Source organism: Chinchilla lanigera, unplaced genomic scaffold (genome assembly GCF_000276665.1).
Source record: "Chinchilla lanigera isolate Chin_1 unplaced genomic scaffold, ChiLan1.0 scaffold00092, whole genome shotgun sequence".
NCBI classification, from domain to species: Eukaryota; Metazoa; Chordata; class Mammalia; order Rodentia; family Chinchillidae; genus Chinchilla; species Chinchilla lanigera.
In genome coordinates this window covers 7,099,303-7,121,359 of record NW_004955493.1, presented here as the reverse complement: position 1 = coordinate 7,121,359, position 22,057 = coordinate 7,099,303, and the positions used below count along the sequence as shown (strand labels likewise).

At 49.9% G+C, this 22,057-nt stretch overlaps 1 protein-coding gene across 2 annotated transcripts in view; it reads left to right on the top strand.

Annotated features, from left to right (window-relative positions):
- Mvp (major vault protein) overlaps positions 1-8,166 on the top strand; it is a 28,751-nt gene extending 20,585 nt beyond the window's left edge. For both annotated transcript variants that reach the window (XM_005405235.2, XM_013504773.1), the window contains 8 exons: positions 1,942-2,223; positions 3,112-3,356; positions 3,441-3,638; positions 4,808-5,194; positions 6,085-6,201; positions 6,397-6,523; positions 7,074-7,262; positions 7,844-8,166. In XM_005405235.2, coding sequence (XP_005405292.1) covers positions 1,942-2,223; positions 3,112-3,356; positions 3,441-3,638; positions 4,808-5,194; positions 6,085-6,201; positions 6,397-6,523; positions 7,074-7,262; positions 7,844-8,041 — 1,743 coding nt within the window. In that variant the 3' untranslated portion in view covers positions 8,042-8,166. The remainder of the gene's footprint in view (positions 1-1,941; positions 2,224-3,111; positions 3,357-3,440; positions 3,639-4,807; positions 5,195-6,084; positions 6,202-6,396; positions 6,524-7,073; positions 7,263-7,843) is intronic.
- The last annotated feature ends 13,891 nt before the right edge of the window (positions 8,167-22,057 follow it).

Here is a 22,057-nt window from a genome sequence, read left to right as displayed (position 1 = left end):
ACATATATATATCAATATATAGTTCTATTTTTATTTCTCGAGACAGGGTCTTGTTTTGTAGTTCAGGCTAGTTTTAGCCTTAAATTCACTATATAGCCCAGGCTGACCTCAAACTCATGGAAATCCTCTTGCCTCAGCCTCCCAGGTGCTGAGATTATAGGCATGTGCCACCATGCCTGGTATGGTTTACTGTACCATTTTATGTAAGGGACTTGAATATCCATGGATTTCGGGTTCCCCATGGGAGTGGCAGTATCCGGGAACCAGTCACCCACAGATACAGAGGAAAAATGTCTGTATTTTGAAAACATTGGTGGCGGGGCAGATTTGGCCCAAGAACTAGACTTTCCCAACCTTAGTTTTTGTTTTTGTTTTTGTTTTTTGAGACAAGGCCTCCCTATGCAGTTCAGGTAGGTCTTGAGCTCACTTTGTAGCTCAGGCTCGCCTCAGACTCGCAACAATCCTCCTGCCTCAGCCTCCTGAGTACTGGGATTACAGGCGTGAGCCACCATGCCTGGCCCAACTTTGGAATTACCCACCACCACCACCACCACCCCTCAAAAAGAAAGAAATTATATCATCCTGGAAAAGAAAGCACGGGAAAAATGAAGAGAAACAGTTAATTTTTAAGTATGTATTTTAAAATTTTTAATTGAAGTCTGGGTGGGGGCCTGAAATCCCAGCACTGGGGAGGTTGAGGCAGGAGGATCACAAGTTCAAGCCCACCTTGGGCAATTTAGTGCAAGTGCCTGTCTGTCTCAGAGTAAAAAATAAAAAGGGCTCTGGGTATGTAACTGACTGGTAGGGTATACTTGGGTTCCATCCTCTGTGCTGGAAAACAAATTGACACAATAATTGTCCATATTTATGGGGTACGGCGTTGTGTGTGTGTGTGTGTGTGTGTGTGTGTGTGGTGTGGTGTGCGTGACACTGGGGATAGAATACAGGTGCTTTGGGCTGAGTTACATCCTCAGGCCTTAGTTGGAGACAGGGGCTTGCTGCATTGTCCAGGCTGGGTTTGAAATGTTATCTTCCTGCCTCAGCCTCTCCGAGTGCTGGGATTATAAAGGTGGGCCACATAATGTGACATTTTCATACATGCATAAATATACGATGATCAAGGTAGGGTAATGAGCAGATCCTTCACCTTAAGTGTTAATGGTGTCATTGTGAATAGATGCATTTTTTTAGTGCTAGGGACTGAACCCAGGGCCTTGTACCTGCGAGGACAGTGTTCTACCACTGGACTACATCCCGAGCCCGTTTAAAGTTTTATTTTGAGACAGGATCTCCCTAAACTTCCCAGGTTGAGCTCTAACTTGCAATCCTTTTACACCTCCATCTCCCAGCTAGCTGGGATTATAGACCTGAGCCTTTACACCTGGTTGTAAGTTCATTTCTAACTGTTTAATGAGGATCCAGGTGTTGACAGTGTACAGAATCTTTTTTTTTTTTTTATTGGTACCAGGAATTGAACTCAGGACCTGTGCTTGCCAGGCAGGTGCTTATGTGGCTGAGCTACATGCCCGGCCCAGAATCTTCTAAAGACATGTTTGAAAGTTGAGAGCAGTAGCACATCTCAGTACTCCCAGCACTCTGGGAAGCTGAGGCAGGGAAATCTCAAATTTGAGCCCAGCCTGGGCAAGTTGGGCAGTTTATCAACTTAGAAAGACCCTGTCTCAAAAGAAAAAGGACTGGGGATGTAGCTCAGTGTGAAGATCCTGAGTTCACTCCCCAGTACCCCAAAGAAAGTGGGGGAAAGGTGGGAGGGGGCATGTTTGATCCAATAAGCTTCTCCTAGCACTTGTCTTGATCTTCACAGTCTGAAGAACATTGTGACGTGGGGAGGTACGCATGCCTCGGGTTGGGAAGGTGCCGTCGGAGGCACCTTGACCCTGGGCGGCAGCTGCTCCTAACCCACTCCCTCCGTCTTCCCCTCAGGGCGAGAAGTCTTTTTTCCTGCAGCCGGGCGAGAAGTTGGAGCGAGGCATCCAGGACGTGTACGTGCTGTCTGAGCAGCAGGGACTGCTGCTGAGGGCGCTGCAGTCCCTGGAGGAGGGGGAGGAGGGCGAGGAGGGCCCACACCAGGCCGGGGACCACTGGCTCATCCGAGGGCCCCTGGAATACGTGCCGTCGGCCAAGGTGGAGGTGGTGGAAGAGCGCCAGGCCATCCCTCTGGATGAGAACGAGGGCATCTATGTGCAGGACATCAAGACTGGAAAGGTGACAGCTGGGGGATGGGCCGCTGTGCTGCTGGGTGCGCGGTGGTGGCTTCCTCTGGCCAAGCCGGGGATGGTGATGGGGACAGGTCTGAGGGGAGGTTGGCAAGGGAACTTGAGCAGCATGGACAAGAGCATCTGCCTGGAGCCGGGCGTGGCGGCGCACGCCTGTAACCCCAGCACTCGGGAGGCTGAGGCAGGAGGATCCTTGCGAGTTCGAGGCCAGCCTGGGCTACAAAGTAAGCTCAAGGCCAGCCTGAACTGCGTAGCGACACCCTGTCTCAGAAAGACAAAGAAAAAAAAAGAAAAAGAGCATGTACCTGAATGAGACATTCCATGGAGAATTTGTCATCTCTTTGTCTTAAATATCAAACTTCAAATTTGAAAAACTCAGCTGAGAGGATGAGCTAGGTTTTAGGGTGGAGGTTCTGCCCCACCGCAGATCTGGTACCAGTATAGAGGTCTCCCTGGCGCATGACCTTGGGACAGTAGGAACCTCTCCCCCGAGCCAGGCCTGTAATCCCACCACTCTGGCATCTGTCTCTGTGACACTTTCCCAGCCACCCCAGGAAGAAAGATTCTAGAATTAATATCAGACACTCACCATGTATCAAGTGCTGTTCTTTGAACTATGCGTACGAAATTCCTATCAAGGTGAGGTACCACCGTCTAGTCCGCTTTACAGACAGTGACGCACAGGAAGGAGGCAGCTTGCCCAAGGTGACAGCTAGCAGATGGCAGAGCCCAGGTGGAGGCCAGCTTTGCTGTTGCTGCAGAAACTGCTGAGCCGCGAAGCTGCACCCCCATTGCCAGCCAGTTCTGCAGAGCACTGCGGGCTGCTCCCGGCCTTCCCTCCCACTGTAACGCCCCCACCCCGTCCCTGTCCCTCAAGGTGCGCGCTGTGATCGGAAGCACCTACATGCTGAGCCAGGACGAGGTCCTGTGGGAGAAGGAGCTGCCTCCCGGGGTGGAGGAGCTGCTGAACAAGGCGCAGGACCCCCTGGCCGACAGGGGCATGATGGACACCACCGGTGCCCCTCAGCCCCCGGCTGTCCGGAATAAGACCCATGTGGTCAGGTACCGCGCGCCGCACAATGCAGCCGTGCAGGTGTACGACTACAGAGCCAAGCGGGCCCGGTGAGCCACGGCACAGGGGCGGCCGGCCACTGGGCGGGGGGCGCTGTCCGCTCGTGCATGTCTGACCTCCGGCTCTCTCTGCAGCGTGGTCTTTGGGCCGGAAATGGTGTCGCTGGGTCCTGAGGAGCAGTTCACTGTGTTGTCCCTCTCGGCAGGGCGGCCCAAACGTCCCCACGCCCGCCGGGCGCTCTGCCTGCTGCTCGGGCCTGACTTCTTCACAGATGTCATCACCATCGAGACAGCGGATCATGCCAGGCTGCAGCTGCAGCTCGCCTACAACTGGTGAGGGCTGCGCCTGGGGCCTTGGCAAGGGCTGCTGCGGGCACAGTGCCAGGGAACCTCTCGGAGGAGATGCGCCTCACGAGGTCAGAGCATCGAATCTGTGAGATCAGGATTCGATGCCCTGGTCAAGAAGGAAGCTGGAGGCTTGGAGGGTAGCTCAGTGGTTTAGGATGCCGGAAGCCCTGGGTCGCATGCTCAGCACTGGAAAAGAAAAAGGCTAGGAGTTCGTGACGTCTAAGGAAGATGCCGGCTCACCTCCTGGCACCAGGAATTCAGGGATCCAGTAGCAGGACACTACCCCAGCTGAACTCGCAGTTTGTGTTCAGCCAGCTGTATCCCTGGAATGCTTTTAACAGATCAGTGGTTGATGCCCAGGGTGGTGGTACGTGCCTGTAGTCTCAGCTTCTCAGGAAGCTGAGGCAGGAGGATTTCAGGTTTGAGCCCTCCCCAAGCAATTTAGTGAGACCTTGTCTCAAAACTGAAAAGAAAGAGGAAATGGGTGTAGTGGCACACACCTGTAATCCCTGCATTCTGGAAGGCTGAGGCAGGAGGATCTCAAATTCAAACCCACCCTGTGCAAGTTAGAGACATAGGATTTAGCTCAGTGTGAAGGCCCTAGGTTCAATTCCCAGTACCAGAAAAAAGAAAAAAGAAAGAAAAGGAAGAGGTAGGGGAAAGAAAGAAAGAGAGAGAGGGAGGGAAAGAAAGAAAGAGCGAGCAAACCAGCTACCTAGCTAGCTCACCAACTCCCGAGCAGGTGGGCCTCACCCCCCCGGCTGAGAGTGGTCACCAGCACTGTGACAAGGGCACGTGGTGCTGGCATAGTCCAGGGCACAGTAGCTTTGTAGTTGAGAGCACAGACTCTAGGGCCAGATTGCCTGGCTTCAGCTTTTTGGCTCGCCATATACGGGGTGACCTTGGGCCCCTTAACCTCTCCTGTTTCCTCTGCTGTAAAATGGGAAGAATGTTTGTCCCTACCGCCAAGGTTGGCCGAGAGGTAAATGGGAACAACTGTTAGGCTTTTTAGGGTCTTACTGGGCACAAACTGTGTCTGAATCGTAGGGGATGCTGTCCAGGTGCAGAAGGTGGGTGTTAAAGTCCTATTGAAGAGAGAATTGTCCTTTCCCAGGGTGAAGTAACTCCCCTGTTCTGGGCCTCTCTGCTCACAGGTACTTCGAACTGAGCAACCGCAATGACCCCCAGGAGGCAGCCAAGCTCTTCGCAGTGCCCGACTTCGTGGGGGACGCTTGCAAGGCCATCGCATCCCGTGTGCGGGGGGCTGTGGCCTCGGTCACCTTCGATGACTTCCATAAGAACTCGGCCCGCATCATTCGCACGGCCGTCTTTGGTTTTGAGACCTCCGAGGCCAGGGGCCCCGATGGCTTGGCCCTGCCCAGACCCAGGGACCGGGCCTTCTTCCCCCAAAACGGGCTGGTGGTCAGCAGCGTGGACGTGCAGTCTGTGGAACCTGTGGACCAGCGGACGCGGGACGCCCTACAGCGCAGCGTGCAGCTGGCCATTGAGATCACCACCAACTCCCAGGAGGCGGCGGCCAAGTGAGCGGCACCTGGGGGCTCGGCTGCCCAGATTTCCCCGGGTACCCCATCACCCACTGCTGGGGCCTCAAGCTTAAGTTTTAGCGAATAGATGGTGAACGCGAGAGCTTCAAACGATGACGAAGAGAACCTCCAAGGCACGCAGGCTCCCCGCGAGGAGCCAGTTCTTTATCAGCAGACAGTGTGGCCTGCTTATCTTTATTTGTTTTTTGGTGCCGGAAATCGCACTCAGGACCTTGTGCTTGCCAGACAGGCGCTGTGCCACTGAGCTATATCCCCAACCCCCGTGTGACCTGCTTAGGTTGTGACTCAGGCGCCGCACCGCACCTTGCTTGTGCAAAGACCCAAGGTCTTCCTATGGCCTTCCAGGCTCTGTGGGGTCCAGCCCAGCTCCCCGCACCCCGCTTTGCACTCTGCTCCCTGCGGGACTGTTGCAGCCCTGCTCAAATGCACACGGTTCCACCTGCGGCCTCTCGCAGTAGCCATCCTGCCGCCTGGGAAGCACTGTCCCTGGGCCGCTGCAAGCTGTTCCAAGGCAGCTCCTCCTTGGAGAGCCTTGCGTTTTCTTACTGACCTCAGAGGCACCCTCTTGGCTGGGTCCCCTTTCACCACATCCACGGAGCTCATCGCTGCGTGAAATCGTCGTTGGTTGTGCAGTCGCTGGAGGGTCCTTTGGGGGAAAGCGGGGCGCGCGCTCCCCTGCCCTCCTCAGGCCTGGGGCTGCGGGTGTGTGCAGCGGGCGCGAGCCACGCCAGCCCAGGTGTATGCTGAGTGCCTCTGGGGCGCAGGGCCTGTCCCGGGCTCGCTGTAGCCTGGTGGTCTCTGCCCTTGGCACTGCTCCCCCAGCTCGGGCCCACACAGGGTCTCAGCTGCCCCTGCTCCTCCTCCAGGCACGAGGCGCAGAGACTGGAGCAGGAAGCCCGGGGACGGCTGGAGAGGCAGAAGATCCTGGACCAGTCGGAAGCCGAGAAGGCTCGCAAGCAACTCTTGGAGCTCGAGGCCATGAGGTGAGTAGAGACTAGAAGAGGAAGCCTGGGAGGGAGGGCGAGGGTCTTGGAAGAGCTGTTGGTGGGGGCAGTGGTGGGTGTGAGAGAGGAAGAAAGACACAGCGCGCATGCGCTATAAAGTGGCTCAGGCCCCCAGGTGGGCGGAGCTTCCTCCTGGGTCTTGCCTGACTCCGCCTCCTGTCTACCCCCCAACAGCATGGCGGTAGAGAGCACTGGGACAGCCAAGGCTGAGGCCGAGTCGCGGGCAGAGGCTGCGCGGATTCAGGGAGAAGGTTCTGTGCTGCAGGCCAAGTTGAAGGCACAGGCCCTGGCCATTGAGACGGTGAGAGCAGAGGGGTCACTTGGGAAGGGCGTGACCATCCCTGAAGGCAGATAGGCTACCAAGTGCCCTCCGCCAGAGCCCTGTTCAAGTGCTTTGAGTTTATGGCAGTTCTTTGCCCTGCAGCAATGTATTTCTACCTTCCCCAAAGGCACAGAGTATCATACCCATTCTACAGATGTGAGCCCTGAGGTTGGCCCCTTCTGTGCCACCTGGTGCATGTGGTTTATATGCAGGGCCTTATTTCATGCTTAAAATCCCTCTGAGGGGCTGGGGTATAGCTGGTGGTAGAGTGTCCATGAGGCCCTGGGCTCCATGTCCAGCTCTGCAGAAGGAGAAAGACTTCCCGTTGTGGTACATTTCATTCTCACTTACTGTGGAGGGACCAAGGCTTGGGTGAAGACGCTCCACTGTCACCAGCTCAGTGGTGTCCTTGAGGTGTGCGCCCTGCTGGCTGAGCTTGCAGCTCCCTGCCAGGCTCGGTGGCTTCAGTGGCTTGCTGGGCAGTTCCCGGGGCCACATGATCTGAGGTGGCCAGCGTTGTCCCCTGCAGGAGGCTGAGCTCCAGCGGATACAGAAAGTACGAGAGCAGGAACTGGTCTATGCCCGCGCCCAGCTGGAGCTGGAAGTGAGCAAGGCCCAGCAGCTGGCGGAAGTGGAGGTGAAGAAGTTCACGCAGATGACGGAGGCCCTGGGTCCCAGCACCATCAGGGACCTGGCCGTGGCCGGGCCAGAGATGCAGGTGAGAGTCGGGGGAGGGAAGAGGGGCTGTGCGTGTGTTTGGGGCCAGCCTTGCAACCAGCTGAGGCAGAAGAGAAATGTAGCATCTGGATGTCACGGAAGGGCGAGCAAACGGTCCCTGTCTGTCATTTGAGCGGTGTCACACTGTATCAGGGTCAGTCAATGTATCAGTCCATCAGCCTGCTGGACTTCAAGGAGCTGGGGCTCCTGGGGGAGATAGAAGACAGATGGGACAGGAGCCGGGCATGGTGGCGCACGCCTGTAATCCCAGCACTCGGGAGGCTGAGGCAGGAGGATCATTGCCAGTTCGAGGCCAGCCTGGGCTACAAAGTGAGCTCAAGGCCAGCCTGAACTGCATAGCGAGACCCTGCCTCAAAAAGACAGAAAAAAAAGAAAGAAAGAAAGATGGGCCAGCAGTCTGCCACAAGTGCTCTGAGGCAGGGGGAGCAGGGTGATACAGTGAAGGAGGAGGTGGCGCCTCAGCCAGTGGCTTATGGAGGGTGACACCAGAGGCAGCCAGAGGTTGAACGGAGTGATCAGTGTCTCATTACATCTCACCTTGCTTTTCCTCACACCTGCCAGGTCAAACTGCTGCAGTCCCTGGGCCTGAAATCGACCCTGATCACCGACGGCTCCACGCCTATCAACCTCTTCAACACCGCTTACGGGCTGCTGGGGCTCGGGGCTGACTGTCAGCCCCCAGCCCTAAAGGCAGCCGGGGGGCCCCGCCTGGAAGGCTCGTCCCATCAGCCCCCTGGAGGAAACCACGTCGTGCCTTGACAGGTCCGCACTGACAGCTGACCAATAAAAGTGGGAGAGCAGTTGCCTGGCATGCTCTAGGCGCTGGCTTCAATCCCTGACACCACAAAATAAACAAAAAAAAATGATTGTATCTAAAAAACAAAGAGAATAGTCCTTTTCTCTTGTCTCAGTCCTTGGTCACAAGGGACCATAATTAATAGTGGAGGGAAGGTACCTCTGAAGTCTCGGGGCAGTTATGAGAGACTACTCCTATCTTTAAAGTGAAAGGAAAACTAGGCCAGGCAGAAGAGTTCATTTGCTGGGCGTGGTGATGCGTGCCTGCAATTCCAGCCCTCAGTAGGCTGAGGCAGAGGGATCTCTGCAAATTTGAAGCCAGTTTGCACTACACTGTAAGAGCTCATCTCAAAAAAATAAACGAAATCAAACAAAAGACTAAGACTAAAAATCACACCAATGGGAATGTCACCCCAAGCCTGAGCAAGCCAGCTGGTTGTTTTTTGTTTTTTTTTTTTTCTTTTTTGGTACCAGGAATTGAACCCAGGGTCTCACACTTGCCAGGCAGGTGCTGTGCCGCTGAGCTAAATCCCCAGCCCTGTTCTTTATTTTTTGTTTTTTTGAAATAGGGTCTCGCTATGTAGTTCAGGCTGGCTTTGCACTATGTAGCCCAGGCTGGCCTTGAACTTGCAACGATCCTCCTGCCTCAGCCTCTGGAGTGCTGGGGTTGCAGGTGTGCACCACCATGCCCAGCAAACCAGCTGTCCTCTGGGCAGTCAGTGTCCCCAGGTCCCAGGAGAGGGATGGGGTCTGCCTGGCAGGCTCCTCTGTGATGTTCCCACCACAGCAGCACTCACTGCCTCTCCTGCTGGAGCCCAGCCTGTCCGGGAGCTCTTGCCTCCAGCTGCGCAGCCATCTGAGCCTCTAGCCATGCTCAGCGCCAGTGGCTGTGGTGGGCCTGAGCCCTGTCCTTTCTCAGATGGGAATGGTGGCTGGGCAGGAGGAGCCGCAGCAGCCCCCCCGACTGGGGCTCCTAGTTTGACTCTCGGAAGCATTGAGGAGGTGGTCCTCTTCCCACCCCCCGCAACCAGAAGGGGCTCTCAGTGGGGAAGCAGCCAGGCACAGTCAGTCTGGAGCAGTGACAGCTCAAGGGGCCCCAGCCCTTTGGGCTAAGGAGCGTTGTAGGTGCCAGGCCTGCCCCGTGTCCACTGAGGAAGTATAAAGACACTTAGTGCTGTTTTAATTTACATTTTCCTGACCAGGCGTGGCACATGCCTGTGATCCCAGCACTTGGGAGGCTGAGGCAAGAGGATCCCCGTGAGTTAAAGGCAACCCTGGACTACATAGTGAGTTCAAGGCCAGCCTGAACTACATAGTCTGTCTCAAAAAAAAAAAAATTTACTTTAATGGCCAAAAATGGTGAATATTTTATTATGTACTTATTAACCATTTGTATTTTCTAAGAAGTGTCCATATCCTTTGCCTCTTTTTAATTTGATTTTTTTTAGGAGCATAATTTTTTGAGTTCCTTTTTTTTTTTTTTGAGTTCTTGATACATTCTAAATATTACCCCTATCTGAGGAATCATTAGCAGAATTTTTTCCATCCTGTAGGCTGCTTCTTCGTTCTGTTGCTTTCCTTTGTTGTTTTTTTGTTTGTTTGTTTTTGGTTTTTTTTTTTTTTTTTTGGTTTTTCTCCAGTGCAGGGAACCGAACTCACGACCTTGCGCTTGCCAGGCAGGCGCTTTGCCACTGAGCTAAATCCCCAGCCCTGCTTTCCTTTGTTGTGCAGAAGCTTTTTCATTTGACCTGATCCCATTTGTGGATTCTTTGTGTTACTTCTTTTGCAATGGGGATTCTGTTCAAAAAGTCCTTGCCTATGATTTGTCTTCAGAGGGTTTACCTATTTCATATTCCAGCAGATTGTTTCTGTTTTAACATCCAGGTCTTGGATCCATTTTGACTTTAGTTTAGTACACATGAGCGGTATGGGTCTAGATTTAATCTTCTGCATATGGATAACTGGTTTTCCCAGCACCATTTAAGGAAGAGACTATCTTTCCTGCAGCATATGTTTTTGGCCCCTTTGTCAGAGATCAGATATCTGAGCATGCCTGGGTTGTTTCTGCATCTTCTGTTCTGTTCCATTGAGCAACATGTTGGTTTTTGCACCAGTACCATGCTGTTTTTAATCATTGTAGCTTTGATTATTTGTTTGTTTGTGACAGGGTCTCACTTTGTATTTCAGGCTGGCCTCAAACTCATGGTGATCCTTCTGCCTCAGCCTCCTGAGTGCTGGGATTACAGGCATGCGCCACCATGCCCAGCTTTATCAGTGTAGCTTTTTTTATTTTTGAGACAGGGTCTTGTTGTGCAGTTCAGGTTGGCCTTCAACTCAGGCTAAACTTGAACTCACAGCGATACCCCTGCCTCAGTCTCCTGAGTGCTGGGATTACAGGCATGCGCCACCACACCCAGACCCACTGTAGCTTTGTATAGAGTTTGAGATCCAGAATTGTGATGTTTCCTGCTTTGCTCTTGTTGCCCAGGATTTCTTTTATTATTCTGGGCCTCTTCTGGCTCCACATTAATCTTAGTGTAGCTTTTTTCTAGTGCTGTGAAGAATGCTATTGGTATTTTTTTTTGTTGTTTTTTGTTTTCTTGGTACTGGGAATCGAAGTCAGGACCTTGCTCTTGCCACGCAGGCGCTGGTGCCACTGAACTATATCCCAGGCCTGGCATTTTGATTTGGATTGCATTAAATCTATATATTACTTTTGGTAATATGGCCATTCTGACAGTACTGGGTCTACCTATCCAGGAACAGGATTTCTCTTCATTTGCTGGTGTCTTCTTTGACCTTTTTCGGAGTACTACTGTTTTCTTTCCTTCCTTCCCATTTTTATTTTTTTTTTGGTAGTGGGACTCGAACTCAGGACCTTGTGCTTGCCAGGCAGGCGCTTATGCCGCTGAGCTATATCCCTGGCCCTCCTTTTATTTTATCTCTTTGTGTGTGCTCATGCTATATTGTCTGTGAGTACAGAGGCCCATTTTACCCACCGTTGCTCTGTGTGGCTGCCAGCTTCCTGTCCTTCAGCAGTGGTGAGTTGGATTCCTTTTCCTCAAGGCAGAAAAATCCACTGTTTTTTTGCCTTTGCCAGTAAGGTGAGCTGGGTGCCAAAGCTGTGGCCATCTTTTATCTAAACCACATCAAAGAACCAAGTGTCCTTCCCTGTTGGTGATCACAGTTCTTCCTAAGGTAGCACCCCCGTCATCAGGCACAGGTTACCAGGGTCAAACTTGAGGAAATCGGGGATCTCACCAGCCTCCAGATCAGTCTGGGTGGCATCATTCGCCTTGGTGAGGGGTTGGCATAGCAAATGGCGGAGCATCAGGGGTCACCAGATGCAGGCCTCTGACTGCCAAGATGTTTCTTACTTTGCTTCCTTGTACTTGCACTCCTCAGGCCTCATGTGATGAATAACAAAGGACCACTGGTGTGGTTCATCAGATGGAAATTCGTTCCCCGGTCTTGTCAGTGCTGACGCCATCCAGTAAGCCAGCAGAGTAGGTCATGTCAGTGCCGACTTCGCCATCAATCTTAATGTAGTGCTGCCTGCAAATCTTCACTTCATTGCCAGTCAGGGAATAGTTAGCCAGGCGTGGTGGCGCACGCCTGTAATCCCAGCACTCGGGTGGCTGAGGTAAGAGGGTCATTGAGAGTTCGAGGCCAGCTTGGGCTACAAAGTGAGCTCAAGGCCAGATTGAACTGCATAGCAAGACCTTATCTCAAAAAGACAAAAAATAACCCAAAAAAACACGCCATAGTTAAGTCTGGTCCTTGAGAAAATGAAGGGCAGACATTCTCTCAGCTTGCGGGGACCAGTGGAGGAAGGAGGAACAAATATACCCGTCAGTTTAGCCAGCATCCAGTGCTCGGGAGCTGCTACTTCAGACGCTTCTAGGGAACAGGAGCCGTGGCTGTGCTGGCTCTAGATTTGGGGGTGTTTGTTGTGATTTTGCCTTTTTCACTGTAATTGCGTTGATATTTCCTTCTTTTGGTAAGTTTGGCTACAGGTTTGTCCGTTTTAATTATTCTTTTGGAGAACCAGCTCTTTGATTCATTAATTCTTGGTTTTGTCTTGGGTTTTTGGGTCTCAGTTTCATTAATTTGTACTCTGATCTTTATGAGTTTCTTGCTTGTACTAGTTTTGGATTTGCATTTTTCTAGGGTTTTGAGGTGCATCATTAGGTTATTTATTTGGAATCACTCTAAATTTTCTTTTTTTTTTTTTTTTTTTTTTTTGGTCTTTTCGAGACAGGGTCTTGTTATGCAGTTCAGGCTGGCCTTAAGCTCACTTTGTAGCCCAGGCTGGCTTCAAACTTGCAGTGATCCTCCTGCCTCAGCCTCCCAAGTGCTGGGATGACAGGCATGTGCCACAATGCCCAGCTTGGAATCATTCTTAACTTTCTGATGTAGTCATTCACAGCTATAAACTTCCCTTTATTTTGTCCCGTAAGTTCTGGTATGTTATACTGGCATTAACATTTGATTCTAGGAAGTATCTGAATTCACGTGACCCATTGATTATTCAAGAGTATATTTAACTCCATGTATTTACATAATTTCTGTAGTTTCTCTTGCCATTGACTTCTAGTTTCATTGCACCGTGATCTGATAATATGTATAAGACTATTTCAGTTCTTTTATATTTAAGCAAGCTTTATGGTGTGTCATGGAGAAGGTTATGTATGCGGCTCAGAAGAATGCATATTCTGTTTTTACTGGCTTGGACACTCCAAGCTCTTGGCCTTTAAGGTTTGTGTTGAGAAATCTGAGTAATTGTAATAGGTCTACCTTTATAGGTGATTTGTTGCTTTTCTCTAGCAGCTTTTACTTTTCTGTCCTGCTGTTGAACTTCTGGGATTTTTTTGTTTTGTTTTGTTTTGTTTTTTTCCTTTCCAGTACCAGGAATTGAACTCATGACCTTGTGCTTGCCAGGCAGGCACTGTGCCACTGAGCTATATCCCCAGCCCCGAACTTCTGGGATTTTGACCATGATGGTCATGGAGTTCTTTTCTGACTGTGGCTATTTGGGGTTCTGCATGCCTTGCTTACTTGTATATTGAATTCTTTCCTGTTACTGGAAAGTTCTTTGCTGTAATTTCTGTAATATATTTTTTATTCCCTTCATGCTGCCTTCTAATTTTTCTCTAATTTCAAATTAGTCTTAGGTTAGGCTTCTTTGCATCATCTAGCAGTAGTTGGATCCATTTCCTGTGATCTGTTGTTTTCAAGGCATCTCTGAGTATACGGTCACTTGCGTCAGAGCTGACTTCTACGGCTGACGTGCTCTGCTCACATTGGTCTTTTTTGTTTGTTTTGAGACAGGGTCTCACTCACGAGTTCAGGCTAGCCTTTAACTATGTAGCCAAGGCTAGCCTTAAACTCACAGCAGTCCTTCTGCCTCAGCCTCCTGAGTGCTGGGATTACAGGTGTGTGCCACCACACCAGGCACCATTGATCATTTCTGCTGCCCATATTCCAGTAGAATTTTTGATCTCCTGGATTTCTGTTTGGTACCTTTTTTTGTTTTGTTTTTGTTTTTCTTCCGGTACCGGGAATTGAACTCACGACCTTGCATTTGCCAGGCAGGCGCTATGCTGCTGAGCTAAATCCCTAGCCCCTGTTTGGTACCTTTTCATAGACTCTAATTCTTTGCTAAGCTGCTCATTCAAATGTTCTATCATTTTGGTTAGCTCAGATAGCTCTGTATTTGTCTCTTTAAGCTTGCTGACATTTTAATTCAGCCCATCGTTTGTTACATCATGTGTGAGCTCCTTTTCCTGTTTCTTTCTGGTGTGGATGGGTTGAGGGTTGAGGACCCATCAGGGTGGAATGACTGTCTGCTTCCCAGTGACGTCACCTTGGCTTTGGTTGCATTTTGATATTTAGCCACCTCTTCATCCTATTTAGTTTAATGGGTGAGACCCTTTCGCTGTGTTGAAAGCAGAAAATTCCTACCACTTATATCAGTGTTAACAGAGCCGACCATACATCAGTCATGTACATTAACACTTGTTTGAACAATTTCACCCTTTTATCAGTACCCCGTACAGACTAAGCGTACTGCTACTAACAGGTAGACTGGGACGGGATGCATCAGGGGAAGGAGAAATGAAAAGAGGAGGGTGTAAATCAGAAGAAAAAGAGAGTAGAGCGTGGTGGTGCATGCCTGTGATTTCAGTACTCGAGGCTGAGGCAGGAGGATCGCCACCAAGATTGAAGCCAGCCTGGGCTACATAGTGATTTCAAGACCAGCCCAAACTATAGATTGAGACTCTGTCTCAAAAAAACAGAGACAAAAAAAAAAAAAAAAGTACTATAGTGCAGGCTGGGTGCCACTCCACGTCCACTGTGAAAACTCTGACCCGTGAGGGGTTCTGGGTGGATTTCTGGGTCTGGCTCCTTCCTGCTTCTCTGGCCTCCTGGGAGCATCACTGTGACCACAGCGCACCCTGCTCAGCCCCCCACTCGCTGCCTGCCCCCGCAGGTCTCTGAGCTGGTCCCCTCCGGGATTTGCTCAGCTGCCTGCCTGTGAAGGAGGAGGCTTGGCAAGCCAACGACCCCCTGGGCTGCAAGCTACCCTCGGGGCGAGGCTCCCGAAGGCCCTTGCCTCTGTCCCAGGATCCAGCGCTCCCAGCTCATTTGAGGAGGGGCGGGTGCGGTGTGACGGGACCAGCGCCCAGTTCTCCGCTGACTTCCGCCAGGCCCGTCCATCGCCGCTCTCCCGCGCACGGCAAACCCCGCGGCTCCTTCTGTTTTCTCCCTCCACGCTTCCTGCTGAGCCACCACTGCACGCCGGGTGACTAGGGCACCTCTGGCGCTACCTGGGGCTCTTCCCAAAAAATACCACTCCCCAGCCCGAAAACTCGGTGGAGCCTCAGGGCCTGCTCTCAGCAGCCCTCCCCCTCCTGACAGCAGGCAGTGGGCAGTGGGCAGTGGGCAGAGCGCAGGATGTGCCATGGGCACAGTACTCCTGACGTCTCGGGGAAGCATGGGCGAGAGCCTATTCTGGGCCCGTCTGGGCCCTTCTCTCCCCGGGTTTGGCCACTGCAGCTGCTGCGCCCCCAGGTTGGCCTCCGAGCCCAGCCGCCGTTTTCTCAGCACTCAGATCTGGCTCCCTCGGGATCCTGCATCTTATCTTTGCGTCCCCCAAGGGTCCCTTAGCTTCTCAGACACCCCGCTGGCTTCCACTTTCTCTGATTGTGGGAACATCACCCCTCCCTACTTACCTTTCCTGGCAGAGAGGATAAGAATGTTGGGGCTAATTCATGAGCCATGGCTGCTCCTGGAGCTCGAGCTCCCACCCTCAGGGAATCAGATCCTTTCCCAGGTCCCGAGGTCCATAGGCCACACCCGCAGTGTTAACGGTGCTGTGCTACAGTGCAGCCCCGCCCCCTCCAAATCATTTTCTTTTTTATGCTTACAGTGCACAATGTCCACGCTGTGCCTTGTGGGGGGTCGGTACATGTATATAACACATATTAATTTTTTGTTGTTGTTGCCTTTTTTGGAGATAGGGTTTCACTATGCAGTTCAGGCTGACCTGGAACTCGCAGGAATCCTCCTGCCTCAGCCTCCCAAGGGCTAGGATTACAGGCCTGTGCCACCACGCCTGGCACATTTTAATTCGTTTTCATCCCCTTTCCTCCTTTCCCTCCGCCATCTCTCGATCCCCTTCCCCTCTGAGAACGATCTATCTCTCCCTATTTAGTATCTTTTTTTTTTCAGTACCAGGAATCGAACTCACGACCTCACGCTTGCCAGGCAGGCGCTGTGCCGCTGAGCTAAATCCCCAGCCCCTCCCTACTTATTATCTGTCTTTCGCTTTGCTCTTTATTTATACTTCCGGTGTCTCACCTAAAAGACCAGCTTCACTTGCTAAGCCCTCCCAACACTAGATTTGGGGCTGCTGGTTTTCTCTCGTGTGTTCACACGTCTGGTTCTCCTGCCGTCCGTTTCAGTGTACCCGGAGATTTCCGGGTGCATGTCCTGGAGCCCCCGCCCCTGCGGGGTGAGGTCAGTGCCTCCACTTTCCAAGTCACCTTGGGAGGGTCGCTCCCAGCCTCCTCACTGAGCTTGCCCGGAGGCTCTCAGGACCTCCCTTAACTCCTTCATCTTCCCCTCCCCGGAATGCTTAGCGGGAAAGCGCCATCCCTTCCACCAGCTTTCTCCCCCCACACCCTGCCCGCGCATGCCCTGACTGAGCTCATGCCCGGGGGGCCGGGCTGGTGCCCGCTCCGAACTCCCTCGCTGCTTCTGGTGCACTGCGTGCGCGCGATGCCCTCACAACTATTCATACCTCTGTCTTCTCAGCCTCCCACAACCCCGCCCACTTTTTCTCACCTCTTTGAGAAAATAGAAGCACACTGGGCTGGAAGGCGCTCTGCATCTTCGCTGCAGGGAGTCCACAAGCTGTGGGCTCTGCGCCTCCTGTCCTCCCCCCGTTCCCACCCGGCCCTCATCCGCGTCACCCCACGCCCGCAGCCTCCTGTCTCAGCCTGAGGTTCTCCTGGCTCCTGGGGCCCTGCCCCGTGGGGGTCTAAGCACACATGGGACAAGCAGATAGTTCCTCCCTGAGCCTCCCTGGCCCGCAACTGCCCTCTCTTTCTCTCCCTGGACGGATCCCGCAGGTTCTTGCTGTACCCCGGGAAGGACGGGCGGCGAGAACGAGGGAAGAATAGACAAGAGACAAAAAGCTGGGGTCAGGCGGAGGTCCTTTGTCTCCTGAGCGGAGAAGGGGACCTGCCCAAGAACAGGAAAGCGTTTTTTTTTACCCCGAGAGGTTGATTAATTTCAGCCTGGCTGCCCAGCAATCTGTTAACGAGCTACCACGGCCTGTTTACGCGCTTCCAGGAGCTCCCCTGCCCTCGGGCTGGCCTCGCCCTGCGCGGTAACTACTCTGCAGCTTCCGCCGCTCCCAGCATCTCCCTCCACAGCCAGGTCCTCCAGGGTGCTCTGTGGTTTCCACTGCTTACGTCTCATCGTCTCTTCAGACCACTCTAATCAGCTCTTGTCTCCACCCTTACTTTAGGGAAACCGATGTAATGGGCATCAGCGGTGCTCTCCCACTGGTAAATCTGAAAGCTGGAGCTCCTCTCTTTTTTCAGCTTTTATCTTTTTACTGGTACACGTTTGTGGTCCATAATGATTACATTCCTGTGAGGAGTTGGTACGGGTACACAACACACCTTAATGCCCCCTCCCCTGCTTCTTCCACACATCTCTCCCTCCCCTTTCCTTCTGCAAAAGATCTGTCTTTCTGTTTGCTCTTACCTTTTCTTGCTCTTTGTTTATACTTTGGGTTTCTCATAAGAGAAACCATGTCAGAGATGTAGCTCAGTGGCACAAGTGCCTGGCTGGGTAAGCACAAGGTCCTGAGTTCGATTCCCAGTACAAAAAAAAAGAGAGAGAGGGAGAGAAACCATGTAAACCGGGTATGGTGGCATATGCCTGTAATCGCAGCACTCGGGAGGCTGAGGCAGGAGGATCATTGTCAGTTCGAGGCTAGCCTGGGCTACAAAGTGAGCTCAAGGCCAGCCTGAATTGTATAGTGAGACCTTGTTCAAAAAAAACCAAAAACAAACAAAAAAGAGAAACAGTGTAATATTTAAGCTTATGTGTTTTGTTTTTCTCACTTAACATTATGGTCTCAGAGTGTGTATGTTTTCCTACACATGACTCAGATTTATCTTTATAGCACAGTAGTACTCCATTGTGTAGAAATACCACATTTTCTTTATCCATTTCTGTTCATGGACAGAGGCTACTTCTGCGATTTACCTATTACAAACCGCTCCATTATACACATGGGCGCACATGTATCGCTGTGGTATGATGCTTTTAATCCTTTTAAGAAGATACCAAGAAGGGGAATAGCTGGGTCACATGGGACCTCTAGTTTTAGTGTTTGGAGGAGTTTCCACACGGATTTCCACAGTGCTCACACCAGTCCACAGTCCCACCGACAGTGGAGAAGGGTCACTTTTCCCTATAGCCCCGCCAGCATTTGTCATTGGTTGATTTCTTGATGATGGCCATTCTTTCTGGAGTGAGAGGGAATGTCAGTGTTGTTTTAATTTGCATCATTTGAATGACCAGTGATGTTGGACATTTTTTTAAATCATGAATGGAACTCTGTCAAACCCTTTTTCTGCATCTATCAAGATGATCCTATGGTTTTTGTCCTTGGCTCTGTTAATATGGTGAATTACATTTATGGATTTGCATATGTTGAACCATCCCTGCATCCCTGGGATGAATTGTGTTGGTTTTGGGAATATTTTTGCAAGGGAGAACAATATAATAAAGGACACATATTTTATAAGCTTATTTATAATAGTCACCCAAAGAATGATATACAAGAGTGCAGGAAATCTGTCTACACACTAAGACCAAGGAATCCAGCTGAGAGCCTGGATCCCATAACAGTATCTCAGGCAGACATGTTTCACGGATTTGCACTGGGAAGGCCCAACAATCAGTGGTGGAATCTAGGAAGTCTGTGCCAGCGGGATAAAGGATCTGTGCTAGCAAGCTCAGGGATCTGCACTGGAGCCAGGAAGTGACACTCAGACGAACCGGAGCTCCCCTGAAAGATACCACAGCCATCCTCAGCAACAGTGAGGTCCCAAGCTCCTCTGATGATCAAGATGGCCGAGTTCCCATCAGGGAAGCCAACACAGCAGGCTTCTCCAGGAGACCGGCAGTGCACCATCTTCCCCTCCGGAGCCAGGAAGCGATGCTCAGAGTGAGGACCAGAGCTCCCCCAAAGTGAATCGAAGCCTTTCTCAGTGCCATCAAGGTCCCGAGCTCCTCAGAGGATGAAAACAGCCAAGTTGATCAGGAAAGCCAGCATGACGAGCTCCTCCAACAGAACTAACAGCTCCTTACAGCTTCTACCAGCTCCCAACAGCCTCACTTCTTCTCCAGGTCTGCCTCTTATGCTGCTGGCAACAATCTTCAGGTGGGCCTCCCACACCCAGCACCCTGCTTACTCAGTTCAGCTGGGGATTATAAATTGACCACCAGTTGTCAGTCCACTACCATAATCTTTTTTTTCTGTCTTTTTGAGATAGGGTTTCGCTGTGTAGTTCAGGCTGGCCTTGAACTCACTTTGTAGCCCAGGCTGACCTTGAACTCACAGCAATCTTCCTACCTCAGCCTCCTGAGTGCTGGGATTACAGACATGTGCCACCACACCTGGCCTTCTCCTTGATTATTTGCTACATTCTGTTTGCCAGTATTTATTAAGGATTTTTCTGTCTATGTTCATTAGGGAGATTGGGCTGTAGTTCTCTTTTTTGTTGTGTCCTTTTCTGGTTATGAATTTGGGAGTATTGCTTCCCTTTCCATTTTATTAAAGAGTTTAAGAAGTAGCAGCACTAGGTCTTCTCTAAATTTCTTGTAGAATTTAGCAGTGAATCTGTCAGGGCCTGGGCTTTTCTTTGTTGGTGGGCTTTTTCTTAAATGAGAAAGAATGAACTTTATTTCCTAGACCTTGGAAATAAAATATGATTGTTTAGCTAGAACCTTAGAGAAGCTGAATATCAGGGATATGACTAAAGGGAAATGGCAAGGAGTAAGAAAAGAACGGAAGAATCTCCCTAGAGTAAAAGCCCATTGTTGTGGCACATGCCTGCAATCTCAGCACTCAGGAGGCTGAGGCAGGAATATCACAATGAGGTCAAGACCAGCCTGAGCTGCATAACAGGACCCTGTCTGGAAAGAAAAATTCCCTGGACTATAAAATAAGAAAAAGAAAAAAGAGTGGCTGAAAAGACATGGTATAATAAGAAGGGTCACTTCAGAAGTTCCAGTGTCCATCCAGTCGGAGTTCCAGGAAGAGGACAGAGAAATTGGTGTGTGGTGTTGGTAGGTTTTTAATTCCATCTTCAATTTCATTGGCTGATATTGGTTTATTTAGAATTTTTATATGGTCTTAATTCAGCATTGGTAATTTATATGTTTCTAGAAACCTGTTTCTTCTGTGTTTTCCATCTTATTACAATACAGATTCTCAAAGTAGCTATAGATGATCTTCTGGATTTCTGTAGGAACAGTGGTGATTTCCCCCTTTTTATTCCTCATGGCATGGATTTGAGTCTTTTCTTTCCTTTTTTGATAAGGTTGGCTCAGGGTTTGTCAGTTTTATGTACTCTTTCAAAGAATCAACTATTCAGTTCATTGATTTTTTTGTATTGTTTTCTTAGTCTCCATTACATTAATTTCTGCTCTGATCTATATAATTTTCTCTCCTATACTAGCTTTGGGCTTGCCTTGCTTTTATTTTTCTGGAAGCTTGAGGTTCAATGTTAGATTGTTTATTTGAGCTTGCTCTGTTTTCCTAATATGGATATCCCCTGCTATAAATTCCTCTTGTAGGACTACTTTTATTGTGTTGCATAAGTTCTGGCACATTGTATTGGAATTATCATTTAATTGTAGAAACTAATTTCTTCATTAATTTCATTTATATCCCATTGGTTGTTCAGAAGGCTGTTATTTAATTTCCATGTGTTTATGAAGTTCTTGTTGTTTCTTTGGCCATTGATTTCCAATTTCATTGCACTATGGTCTGATAATATGCATGGGATAATTTCAGTTCCTTTTCATTTACTTAAGCATGTTCTATGAGATAGTATGTAATCTATTCTGGATAACATCCTGTGTGTAGCTGAGAAGAATGTATCAGAATTGATGCTGTGGTGTGGAACACCCTGTAGACACCTGCTAAGTCCATTTGTTCAAAAGTTCAGTTCAGTTCTAATATTTCATTGTTGATTTTTTTGTCTAGTTGATCTGTCTATTTGTGACAGTGGGGTAGTTCGGTCCTGTATTGTGATTATATTAGTGCTTATTTGATTTTCCATGTCCGTTAACATTTGTTATATATAGTTGGATATCCTGGTATTTGGTGCATATATATTTATTGTTGTTATATCTTCCTATTGGATTGTTGCCTTTATAAGGGTATATTTTCCTTCTTTATCTCCCTTTATCAATCTTAGTTTGAAATCCATTATGTCTGCAAATAGAATAGCTACCCCTGCTTTTTTCTGGGTTCCTGTCACATGGAATATTGTTTTCCATCCTTTGACTTTCAGTCTATGAATTTCTTTTTGAGTTAAATGTATTTCTTGTATGCAGCATAGTGTTGGATCTTGCTTCTTGATCCATTCTGGCAGTCTGTTTCTTTTGATTGGTGAATTGAGACCATTAACACTGATGGTTATAACTGACATATATTGACTCAACCTGTTGTTGCCCACCCCCCTACCCCCCCATTTAATTGTTTGCCTTCATTCTGGAGGCAAACAATTCATTCTGTTGGGGTTCATGGAGTTGCAGTCTTTGTTATCTCTTACTAGACTATCCTTCAGAATGTTTTGGAGTGCTGGTTTGGTGTTCTTTGTCATGGGAGTATCTTATTTCTCCATCTTTTTTTTTTTTTTTTTTTTTTTTTTTTTTTGTCTTTTTGAGACAGGGTCCCGCTCTGCAGTTCAGGCTGTCCTTGAGCTTACTTTGTAGCCCAGGCTGGTCTCGAATTTGCAACAATCCTCCTGCCTCAGCCTCCTGAGTGCTGGGATTACAGGCATGTGTCACCATGCCCAGCTTCTCCATCAATTTTGGAAGACAGGTTTGCAGAGTACATCAATCTGGGTGGAGGTTGTTTTCTTTTAGGGCTTGGAATACTTCACTCCAAGCTGTCCTTGACTTGTGGGTTTGTGTTGAGAAGTCAGCTGTGCTTCTGATGGGCTTTCCTTTATAGGTGATTTGTTTCTTTTCTCTAACAGCTTTTACTATTCTATTCTTGTGTTGAATTTCTGGAATCTATTATATGCCTTGGTGTAGTTTTTCTAAATCATGGCTTGGTCTGGGGATATAGCTCAGTGGCACAGGCGCCTGCCTGGCAAGCATAAGGTCCTGAGTTCAATTCCCAGAACCAAAAAAATTTAAAAAAAAAAAAAAAATCAT